An 11,737-nucleotide genomic window follows, 5' to 3' on the forward strand; every position below is an offset into this window, starting at 1 on the left:
AGGTTTGGGGCTCTGGTAGGAGATGGCAGCAAGAGAGCAATGCTAAACTGATTAGGAGAAAGGAAGCTGGGGGTTTGACTGGCTCTGAGTATCTTGTTCCTACGTGCCTCTTAGCTAGGCTGTGCCTGCAACCATACCCTACTTCTAATAGCGCACACATCCGGAGTGACTGTCCAGAGAGTCTAACTAGGGGCACTGATGCTGGGGGTGACCGCCTAAGGTTTCTCAAAATGGGTACAGGAACAGTTCCACCCATCAGTAGGGGCATAGGGCAGTGGCTTTCTCTCCCCCCAACATATAGCTTTGTTTCCCTCCACCTCACACACACCATTGCTTCTCACGAGCTCTAGTTCTGACTGTGTGCCCCCCACCCCCATCCATCTGCAGGCCGAGGGCCACCATGGGCATGCAATAGCCAGGACCGGAGACATTGGTGGGAGGGACATTCCCTGATAGCTTTGAGTTTCTTCCTCCAGGTGTGCAGGGGCCTTCAGGACCAAAGGGTGACAAAGGAGAGGTGGGCCCACCTGGGCCACCAGGTGAGCATATTCTGCACTGTCCGGGCTGAGGGTTGTTGGGTATAGGTAGCTCCAGAATTGGGGACCAGAGCCTTTGGGGTACTAGACACCCACTATATCATGGTTACTGTCCAACCCTCTGGAGGGACAAAGCACTTTCTCAGCTCACCAAGTCTTGATTAGAGCTGGATTTAGGGACCTCAGTCAGCCTTTCAGCTTAGGGCTAGTGCCTATGGGAGGGGTTGTGCAGGGAAGAGCAGCTCAGTGGGATGTTCCTGTCACCCCGATTGCTGATAGACACAAGCAGGGCTGCTCTATCCAGTGAGCAGTGAGCGTTCCCTGCCCGCACCCATGTTGGTCTGACCAACCTCCACCAAGCCAATCTAGGAAAGCAGGATAAGAGGGAGTTCCAGGACAGCGAAAGCTACACAGAGATGCTGTGTCTTGGAAGAGCTAAACCAAACCAACCAAACAAACAAACAAAAAAAGGCGAGGCCACACCCTCTAGCCTAAAGAAGTGTTAGTGGGATCTTGCCAAAGCAAAGCAAAACCAAACTGGAGCCCCAAGTTCTGCCTGCCAACAGCACTTGCAATGTGTGTGGCATTATAAGGAAGACATGGACACTTAAACAAAGAACCAATGGGGGAGGGGGGGAGAGGGAGAGGGAGAGAGAGACTGGGACCAAGACTTAGAGAGCACCATGACCCAGACCTAAAAGGAAGGAGAATTGTCTCAGAGAAGAGGACTGTCTGGGTAAATCTTGGGATGCTAGAGTTTGGAGCACTTGTGGACATGAGCGGCTGAGACACCAAAGATGAGCTATGAGGGGCCAGCTCAGCACCTAGACAGTGGAAAACCAGAAAGAGCAGAAGCTCCCCACAGGAGGGCACAGCAATCATCTGGTCTGCTTATCACTGGAGAATCAAAGAGAAAGGGCAGTTGAGGGGCAAAATGGCTCGGTTCCCAAAGCTAAGAGAAGATCTGCAGTACTTTCCGAAGTCAAAAGACTCCCAAGAAATCTGGCCGAAATGAGTGAAACCCTAAGACCCCAAGAACATCAGAAGGGGGCTCTGGTGTTCCACATCAGAATTTACACAGGATTCTACAGTATGGCTGCCCAAAGATGGTAGCCTAAGCGTCAAGCAGCCCAGGGAACAGGACAAGCCTCCTGGGAAAGACAAGCAGTCCCAGAAAGGGCTGGGAGGTGGGAAACGGCCGACCCACACCGCAGGAAGAATCCAAGCTGCACGGACTCTCTGGAGCATCTCTTTTGATGTTTAGCCAGGGTCAAGGGTGCAGATGAACTTGCCCAAACCAAGAATGTGCAGCTGGATGCCTGACGGATAAATAACAAGAACACAGAAGGAAGCTTGATGCAAATCAAGATGAGGGAGAAGAAATACAGAGCAGGGACCACAGAGGAAACAGGAGACAGAATAGATCTGAACTCAGGTTTTCAGTGGCTGAGCATGGGGGCTTCCATTGGCAGCCAGGACAGGAGAGACAAAGGGAGACCCCTTCCTTAGGACAGGCAAGGCACAGGGTGGGGGTGGAGGGAATTGTCCTGGGAGAAGGGAGCTAGTGATAGCCACCAAGGTATGCCATAGATAATTTTCTTTTTGGCTGTCACCAAGTGCATCTTGGGAAATATGGCCGGGACTGGAAAAAGCCCTCATCTTGATCAAACTCAATCTTCCAGGACAATCCAGTAACTGAACTCACATTAGCAGAGCCTCAGGGATACAGAGGAAAAATGGACAGATTTTTTTTTTTTTTAATTTCCATTATCTGAGAAATTGAACCTGGAGACAGAAGGGTCCTGCAGCTACCAATGCTTGTCCACTTTATCTCTGGCCACAGGCCAACCCCAGGGACCAGTCCCTGCAGACAGAAGCAGGTTCTGCAGGCTTAGTGGGAGGCAGTCTTGTGAATGTAGAGGAAGTCCCCATGGTGAGTGGGTATCCACCTTGGAGGATTGGTCCAGGCAGCTTGCAAGTCAAAGGAGAAGCAAAAACTCTAAGGCAGCCTGGGCTGGGGGTGCTGGTGAAGCCTGAATAGCTGGGTCACTGTGACACCTTGCTAACAGGTCATAGGGTCCCAGAGTTTGTGACCTTGTTCTACAGAGGTCCTAGGATAGGGGCTGGAGCTTGTGTCCTGCTAGTGATAACTGTAAATGGCTGAGCCATGAGAGTTATGAATCACTACTGCTCTGGACCATCTTATGTAGGGGCAAACGGCCTCCAAGACAAGGCAAGAACTCTGAAGAGGACAGCAACAGAAAAGATGAATGCAAGGTTGTTATCCCTGAAAAAAAAATGAGCTAACCCTTTGTTCACAGAACCACAGGCCTTAAGTGGAATATTTCAGTGTCTTCCACCCCAAGGTACTAAGAAACCAACCATCACGTTTGAGAGGGTGTTCTAGAGACAGAAATAAATGAAGTTATGTTTTATTTATGTATGAAGTAACAGAGGTCAAAAATAAAAAAGATCAAGTTACTTCTCCGAAGAGGCCAGAAATGGCTCGGAGGAGGAGCTCTGGGCCCTGCTGACCCTGCGCCTGAGGGCATGGGGACCAGGCTTCTTGAAGCAGGGAGTCTAGAGGAAGACGCCAGTTTACACAGCAGGCCTTTAATGCGCACCCCCCATGAGGATCTGTGGGTGACTGTCAGAATGAGGGAGCACATCTCTCCAGGCCCCTGGATAGAGAGCGATTAGAAAAGCCATTGGCCAGTCACAAGCATTTACAAATCCAACTCTGAAACGCGGAAACAAAACACCGTGACCAAAAACATTTTTAAAAAAAAATCCACGAATGAGGAGTAAATTTAAGGAAATGTGCGGCCCTTACACAAATCGAGGAAGGCAGGCGGGGTGTAGGAGGGTAATACAAATTGTAGCGTCAGAACTTTTACTGCCATCTCAATGTGATCCTAACCTACCATCCCCCACTCCCCCTTGCAGGGCAGTTCCCCATTGACCTCTTCAACCTGGAAGCTGAAATGAAGGTAGGTGAGGTTGGTCAAGTCCAGGGAATGTGGATATCTCGACTGGTGTCCGGGCAGGTGTCTTTGTCCCTGCTGACAAGTGTCTAATGACGTTGGGTTAAGAAGCCACTTTCTCCCTTCTCCCATGAGGAACACTGGCCTTTCGGTAGTGTCCTGCCATCTGGACACTCACCGTCCCTTGCCAATGAAGCTGATACAGCAGGAGGTGGGGGCTCAGCTGGATCTGGGGGGACAAGCTCTAAGAACCATGGAGGTGACCATGACTCATGGGGCCGGTGCCAACCTGTGATCCTCATCTGCTTCCGATAACCATTTTAGGGGGACAAGGGAGACCGAGGGGATGCTGGACAGAAAGGAGAGAGGGGAGAGCCTGGGGCTCCTGGTGGTGGATTCTTCAGCTCGAGTGTACCTGGACCACCTGGCCCCCCTGGGTACCCTGGAATTCCGGTAAGCCTAAGGTCCCAGGCCTCTTGTAGGTGTCCACGTACTGTGGGCTTGGGCACAATCAAGGGACACCTCATGCTTGGTTGTATATCTTGAAAGATTCGGACCAAACCCTGCAAGCTCAGCTGCGTGAGAACCACGTTATTAGCTTCTCTGTGAGCATGAGGCTCGGTGGGCACATGGGCAGGCTAGCCTCACTTGTGTTTCACGGTTTTTTTTTTTTTTTTTTTGCTGCTGTCCCTGGCTTTGAGCAGCATCGAGCAGAGCCCAGGGGTGGGGCATCATATCTGTCACGATAACTGAAGGGAATGATGGGCCTAGCATCTGACTGGAACACTGGGAAGATTTGGGGCTGTCCCTTTGTCCTGGGACCATATCACCAGCAAAAGGGGCCCTGTGGTGGGCAAGGCTGTATAGGTCTCAAAGGCTACTTCCACCCCTGGGGCTATGAGCAGATACAGTCCCAGCCTTGGATATGCAGGGTACCAATGAAGGGCTTCTTTATTGTTCCTAGGGTCCAAAGGGAGAGAGCATTCGGGGTCCACCTGGCCCTCCTGGCCCGCAGGGACCTCCTGGCATTGGCTATGAGGGGCGCCAGGGCCCCCCGGGACCTCCAGGACCTCCAGGACCTCCCTCATTTCCTGGTCCTCACAGACAGAGTAAGAATGTAGAGAGTGAGTCTGGGTCCCTGAGGTCTGCCCATGTGGTCAGGAGTTACCAGCTTGATTTCTTTTGTAGCTGTCAGTGTTCCTGGTCCTCCAGGCCCACCTGGTCCCCCAGGTCCCCCAGGAGCCATGGGTGCCTCTGCTGGGGTAAGTATCCAGTTGGCCAAAGTCTAACAATCTGGAGTGGGGGTAAGGAGGCAGATGGCATGTCAGGGAGTCCTCGCCATCAATCTAATGGGTGTAGAAATCGGAGTCTGTGAGACCATGGAGTCTCCAAAGTGTTTACTTCTATAAGTTCCACTTCTCTTGGGGACAACCTGACAAAGAGGGATACCTACTTAGAGTCACCTTCTGACCTCCCAAATCCTGGGAGCTCTGGGCAGTGGGTCTTATACTGGACTTGGGTTGGGGTTTTAGCAGGTGAGGATCTGGGCCACATACCAGACCATGCTGGACAAGATACGGGAGGTGCCGGAGGGCTGGCTTATCTTTGTGGCCGAAAGGGAAGAGCTCTACGTGCGTGTTAGAAATGGCTTCCGGAAGGTGCTGGTGAGTTCTCAGGAGACCTTATTTGTACAGGCCTCTTCCAGAGGGGCTATGGGAAGAGGGCAACAGAGGAGAGGCCCTGGCCCTATAGCATGCTGGGATAACCCCTGCTGTTGCCTTTCAGCTGGAGGCCCGGACAGCCCTCCCACAAGGGACGCATGGGACGGTAAGGAGTGTTTTCCCTCTAATCATCTGTTAGATGGTAGCACAGGCCAGGACCTGAGTCAGTGCCTCTTGGAAGTCCAGGAAGCCACTGTGTGCACTACAATAGCCTCTTTTTTCAGTTTGAAGTGAGCAGATTCAGGAAGTACACACAGCAAGCTGAAGTAGAAGAATAATTAGATAAAAAGCAAAGCGTCATCAAATGGAGTACTCAAAAGACTCAGCAAAAACTGATGACTAGGAGGAGGTCCCTTTAAGGCAGCCAGCTGGAGTTCCCAAGAGAGTCGTGGGCAGAGGTCCTTGGGGAGGCCTTCAAGGGAAGGAAAAACAACCAAATGGCACCAAATAGAAATGCCATCACTATATTGGGTACTCAGAACTTCCAGCAGAAGCTGACTGTGGAAGTCAGAGCACGGGCTGGTCTCCCAACTGAGCTTTCTCCCCGTGGCTATATTTATTGCCATAGGATAAACAGTGGTCACCTTGGTTGGAAACTGTTGACCTCTCGCTGTGCTCAAGGGCACTGTGTTTTGCTCTTGACCGGTTTAGTATTCTCTTTCCTCCAGACCACAGTGCAGGGGCCATCTCCAGGCAAGGGACCTTTGTCTTAGTTAAGGTTTTATTTATGACCAAGCCAGGTTTTTGTTTTGTTTTGATATATTTTATTTACATTTCAAACGCTATCCCCTTTCCTGGATTCCCCTCCATATCCCCTATCCCATTCCCTCTCCCCCTGCTTCTATGAGGGTGTTCACCCACCCCTCACCCTCATCTCCCCACCCTGACATTCCCCTACATTGGAGCATCGAGCTTTGGCAACACCTAGGGCTTCTCCCATTTATGCCCAACAAGGCCATCCTCTGCTACATGTGCAGCTGGAGCCACGTGTACTCTTTGGATAGTCAAGCCAGTTCTTAGAAAGGACATTTAATTTGGGGCTGGCTTACAGGTTCAGAGGTTCAGTCCATTATCACGGTGGGAGTATGACAGCATCCAGACAGACATGGTACAGGAGGAGCTGAGAGTTCTACATCTTGTTCCAAAGGCAGCTAGGACAGGGGTCTTAATGCCTACATCCACGGTGGTACACTTCCTCCAACAAGGTCACACCCACTCCTGCAATGCCACTCCCTAGGTCAAGCATATAAAACCACCACAGACTTTGGAGGGTACTTTGGGACAAATGGGTGTGAAAAAGGGGGTAGGGAGCAACTCCAGAGCTCAAATGGCATGTGACAGCTGAGTAAATGCAATGTGTGGCCTTAGCTTGACGAGCACCCGGGAACCTAAGGAGGTTGTGGTGAGACAAAACTGTCTTCCAGGGTCCTCCCTGGCTCAAGCTCCCAAGCTCAGGGTACAGCTTCCTTCTTACCGCTTCAGCCCATCCCGGTCCTGCCTAAGTGCCCAGAATAGACAGAGTAAGGGGTCTCCCAGGTGATGAGCTTCTCCAGGCATTGTGTGTCCATTCTTAGGGCAATGAAGTAGCTGCCTTGCAACCTCCATTGGTACAGCTTCACGAGGGCAGTCCCTATACCCGGAGGGAGCACTCCTATTCCACAGCACGACCCTGGCGAGCAGATGACATCTTGGCCAACCCACCGCGTCTGCCAGACCGCCAGCCTTATCCTGGAGTTCCGCACCACCACAGTTCCTATGTGCACCTCCCGCCAGCCCACCCCACCTCCTCACCTGCCCATATGCACCAGGACTTTCAGCCAGTGGTGAGTATCCAGGGTTGAGGGCTGTGTGTCCATCCAGCCCCCAGTCCTGGCAGGACAGAGGGAATCACTACAGAGCTGCTGGGGGGGTATTTTTGATAGGGGTATATGGGTAGGTTTCTGACTCATGTGGGCCGGATGACTTTAGGCCAGGGAATTGCCTTTTCTTCTGGTGACTTAGTGGTTATCAATGAAATCGAACACCTGGCTAGCGGTTAGTATGGCAGACAAGAGGGCAGTGGGCTAGGCATATATATGCTATGCCTCTGTCCTGCAGAGAGTGAGACAGCCAGGGATAGGCAGTTGCTCTGTAGCCACGGTATGGAACAGGCTGAGCTGGCTCCTGTCTCTGCTCACAGGAAAGGGGTGCCGGTGCTATCTTGGGGGACTGCTGTGCCTGAGACTAGCCTCTGATGCGCTAGGCTGAAAGAGGCCAGGAGAGGGTTGATTGAAGGTTGTCACTGAAGAGACTGGTCTCATCCCTCCGTGGGCTCTGCCTGTGTGCACTGTGCTGTGGGTATGCCACCCACAGATTAGAAGGTTACGTGTGATACTGCTTATGATGTGACCATACATGACCTTTGTGGCAGCTCCACCTGGTGGCACTGAACACCCCTCTGTCTGGAGGCATGCGTGGTATCCGTGGGGCTGACTTCCAGTGTTTCCAGCAAGCCCGAGCCGTGGGGCTCTCTGGCACCTTCCGGGCCTTCCTGTCCTCCAGGCTGCAGGATCTCTACAGCATTGTCCGCCGTGCTGACCGAGGGTCCGTGCCCATCGTCAACTTGAAGGTGGGTGCAACCTGTCCTGAGGGTTCTGGGTGGCCATTTGTACTTAGTCCTTGGTCCCAGGTGTGAATTCCCAGCAGGGCTTACCATTCCCCAATATTCCCCATGAAGCAGCCCCTTGGATCCCTGCCCCTGTTTCTGTGCTGCTGACCACATACCCCTAAGTGGCACAGAATCATTTCTATGTGCCACCCAGCCTGGCCCCTCTGCCACAGGACCATATTTATCCCTGGCTCTTTCCTATAAAAAGAGCTGAGATTCTCAGGAGCCTTGCAGTAGCATTTCCCACAACAATGGTTTGGATTTGCAGACCCCATAGCCTTAGGCTTGGAAGGGTACCTGTGGGTTTCACCCATTGTGACAGGCTCGGAGAAGGGGCTCTCTCTCTGCTTCAGCCCAGTGTGTCCCTTGGTCTCTTGTCATTTCTCTGATGTGAGGTGCTGGATGACTAAAGTCCCTGCTATGTCTCCTGTAGGACGAGGTGCTATCTCCCAGCTGGGACAGCCTGTTTTCCGGCTCCCAGGGTCAACTGCAACCTGGGGCCCGCATCTTTTCTTTCGACGGCAGAGATGTCCTGAGACACCCAGCCTGGTAGGTTCTCCCAGCATTAGGAGACGTGACGAGACCTCAGTCTCTAGACTGACAGTCTGTACATAAAATCATAGAACCTAGAACATGGGAACGGATGATCATGGTACGTTTGAACACCCTTAACGCCATGGCAGATGACCTCATCCTCTGCAGTCGCTCAGCTCTACTGCTTAGCTATATAAATGCCACCAAACAGTACTGATTCTGTAAGGCAGCTTCCCAGCATAGCCCTTGGTCACAGAACGCACCAGACCAACAGCTGGCCTGTCCTCAGAATGGTGTCTATCCCGTGTCTCTGCATCTGGCAGCCGAGACACCTGTTTCAGTGACCCTGCTCTCTGAAGGGTGACTTGGGGAGCTAGACAAATGTGTCTAGCAGAGTACTTGGGCCCTGACCTGCTTTCCCCCAAGAGGGGCCTCATGAGCCCTAGCTGCATGACTAAACCCTGGTAGTAGAGCTCTTAGCATGCATCAAGCAAGGCTTCCAGAAAGCCAGCTTGGCAGTGGAGGAAAGACCAGCCCAGAGGTCCCCTGGCCCAGGCTGTACCCCCAGCACCCTCTTCCTCTGCAGGGATGTACATCTTGTAGGTCATTGGGGCCTTTCACTGTTCCATTGCTCTGCTGTCCCCAAAGATAGCGGCTGGCCTCTGTCTTCTTGGCCCTAGAGGTCTCCAGGTAGCCAACAGCTTGTGTACCTTGCAGGCCGCAGAAGAGCGTATGGCATGGCTCAGACCCCAGCGGGCGCAGGCTGATGGAGAGCTACTGTGAGACATGGAGGACTGAAGCTACCGGGGCTACAGGTCAGGCCTCTTCCCTGCTGTCGGGCAGGCTCCTGGAACAGAAAGCCACGAGCTGCCACAACAGCTACATCGTCCTGTGCATCGAGAACAGCTTCATGACCCCTTTCTCCAAATAGGGCCTCTGCCAGCTAGGATGGCGGACAGAGGCCATGCAGAACTCTGACACAGTGCAGGGAGCATCCAGCCAGCACCCAGGGCCTGGCTGCGATCCGATCCCTGTCTAGTTCCACATTTCATGTAATCCTCGAGAAATAAAAGGAAGCCAAAGAGTATATTTTTTTAAACATTTTAAAACAGACTTCCTGCCCTCCCTCACCCACTTGAACCGGCCAGCCTGTGTCAGTCCTTCCTCCACCTTTGGTATAGAGCTTCCTGGTGAAGTCGGACCATAGCTGGGTCTCGGCAGGAGGCTGACAACCTAGAGTTGCTGCCCAAGACCTGCAGACTTTCTCTAGCCTGGCGTCTTTCAGTGCAGACCCTTCATAGAGCAGTCACATGAGTGTGCTGGGGACAGCACAAGGCAGTCCGGGCTCCCCTCTCACCACCTAGCAGCTATGCTGGTTGTACAAGCATCCGGTTGGACCTTCCCATCCAGGTGGTAACTGGGTCTGCTCATACTTGAGCAGTTAGAACCCCCACCCCCACCCTTCTGCAATCACACTCCCTGCCAGAGCAGGTTCGCAAGCTCAGTAGTCACTGTGACCCCAGATCTGACCCCCTTTCCCTGTCACCGTGGGCAGAGGTCAGGAATGTGGCCAGACTTAACCAGTATGCTCATTTTTGGGCCAGACATGACATAGGGCCCATCCTCAGGTTTTTCTCAGACTGGCCTCTCTGGGGACCCGAGATTCCGTCCACAGCAGAACCCAACCTAACCAAGGCCACGAGCCAGGGTCTGGCAGTACCTTGTCCTTGCTCGTCAGCCCGAAGTCCACAAATCTCACAGCAGCCGCACAAAGCACTTGTCCTATGGAGGGACTTGTGTGCTCAGGGCCACAAGTGGCCAATCAAAGCCACTGTGCCTGCCTCTGGCTCTGCTGTCCAAGGATTGGGACAATCCAGTGGGGCTGGGGCTGTGACAATGTGTGCTATAAAGCCATTTCAAAGAGGCGCCAAATAAAAATGACCTTTTATACAGACGCTTGGTTTATAAGCTGCCTTCCCTGTTACAAAATCATCCGTGACGAGACCCAGGATCCTCCCTTCCCAAACTTGCTAACTGGTGTCCTAAGGGAGCACAGGTGAGCATGGATGTAGTCATGTGCACATGGATATGGCCTGTATGTACACATATGAACAGGCAAACGCATGTGTGTATGGTATCCATAGTCAGGTTTGGGTGGATATGGAAACCGCACAGTTAACTGCATGTACAGGACCATTCATATGCATGTACACGGGTATACAGTGACATGCATAAATTTGTGGTATAAAGAAGGGTGCATATAGTATGCAAAGGGATATATGCAGGTATGTTTACATACAAAGATGTGCAGGCATACATGTGCACACAGTGTACTACTATACAGATGTGTGCGGATGCTATCGGCACCCTCTGCCTGGTATCCAGCAGTGCACATTTGGTGACTTCAGAATCGTGGAAAGGGGTCTATAGAAATGGCTCACTAGTTAAGAATATGCAGAGGTCTTGCAGGGGACCTGCATTCAGTTCCCAGCACCAGCTTGGCAGCTTACAGCCAATCCCAACTCTTTCACGGGCTCTGACACCCTTTTCTGGCTCCCATAGTCACCGGGATACATACACATAACACGCAAGCAAGCTCTCATGCGGGTGAAATACATTTCCCAACTTTTACACATTATTACATGGTATTTGCCCAACAGACGGGACCTTGTCCAAAGCCTCCAGCCAAGTAAAGAACATCTGGTAGCTGACAGAGGGCAGAGGAGCAACGAGGTGGCTGTCCTCAGCTAGTCCAGGTTACCAGGTGAAGGCTACCAAGCTGCAGGCAAGGGTGGGCAGGGGCTGTTGGGGAGAGCTTTTGCTTGAGTGCCTGCAAGTTGCATCTTACTACATCGGGATGGGTACCACTGAAGGCTACAGGATGGGCTGATACAGCAGGGGTACCACACCATCTCTGCCTGTGATGAAGATCCGTCAGTGATGTCCTACAAGATCTTCAAGCCTAGAAGGGATGGAGCTAGCCCTCCTCAGCAAGGCTTCAGAGGGCTGTGGTAAAGCAAACCCAGTGTACTCTGATCATAAGCAGGTGCTGGGCCAGCCCTGCTTTCAGCCCAGGGTCTCCAAGATGACCTTTCCCAAGTGGACTTGCACGTAGGTCCTATAGCACAACTGGCTCAGCAATCCCACCTTGACTAGACTCTTGCTTCTTGCTGAGCTGGTTACTCATTACTGAAAGCCAAAAGGAAATACTATTTGTATGCCCATGAGTGTCAGACCTTGTCTTGGAGTTGACAGGCCTAGTCTCTGGTATGTATCCTCGCTTTAGCTAGATGACGTCAACCATGGCCTAAGGCT

General features: G+C 52.3%; 1 protein-coding gene across 5 annotated transcripts in view; it reads left to right on the top strand.

Moving 5' to 3' along the window:
- The window catches only part of COL18A1 (collagen type XVIII alpha 1 chain), a 106,070-nt gene extending 95,714 nt beyond the window's left edge, over window positions 1-10,356 (top strand). For 2 of the 5 annotated variants that reach the window (XM_080937554.1, XM_080937551.1), the window contains 11 exons: window positions 477-539; window positions 3,483-3,526; window positions 3,845-3,973; window positions 4,485-4,629; window positions 4,709-4,782; window positions 5,053-5,184; window positions 5,306-5,347; window positions 6,816-7,064; window positions 7,652-7,849; window positions 8,322-8,437; window positions 9,140-10,356. In XM_080937554.1, coding sequence (XP_080793680.1) covers window positions 477-539; window positions 3,483-3,526; window positions 3,845-3,973; window positions 4,485-4,629; window positions 4,709-4,782; window positions 5,053-5,184; window positions 5,306-5,347; window positions 6,816-7,064; window positions 7,652-7,849; window positions 8,322-8,437; window positions 9,140-9,353 — 1,406 coding nt within the window. In that variant the 3' untranslated portion in view covers window positions 9,354-10,356. The remainder of the gene's footprint in view (window positions 1-476; window positions 540-3,482; window positions 3,527-3,844; window positions 3,974-4,484; window positions 4,630-4,708; window positions 4,783-5,052; window positions 5,185-5,305; window positions 5,348-6,815; window positions 7,065-7,651; window positions 7,850-8,321; window positions 8,438-9,139) is intronic. The other 3 variants (XM_080937555.1, XM_080937552.1, XM_080937553.1) reach the window with 2 other exon arrangements.
- The last annotated feature ends 1,381 nt before the right edge of the window (window positions 10,357-11,737 follow it).

The sequence above is a fragment of the Micromys minutus genome (genome assembly GCF_963924665.1).
Source record: "Micromys minutus genome assembly, chromosome: 25".
Classification (NCBI taxonomy): domain Eukaryota; kingdom Metazoa; phylum Chordata; class Mammalia; order Rodentia; family Muridae; genus Micromys; species Micromys minutus.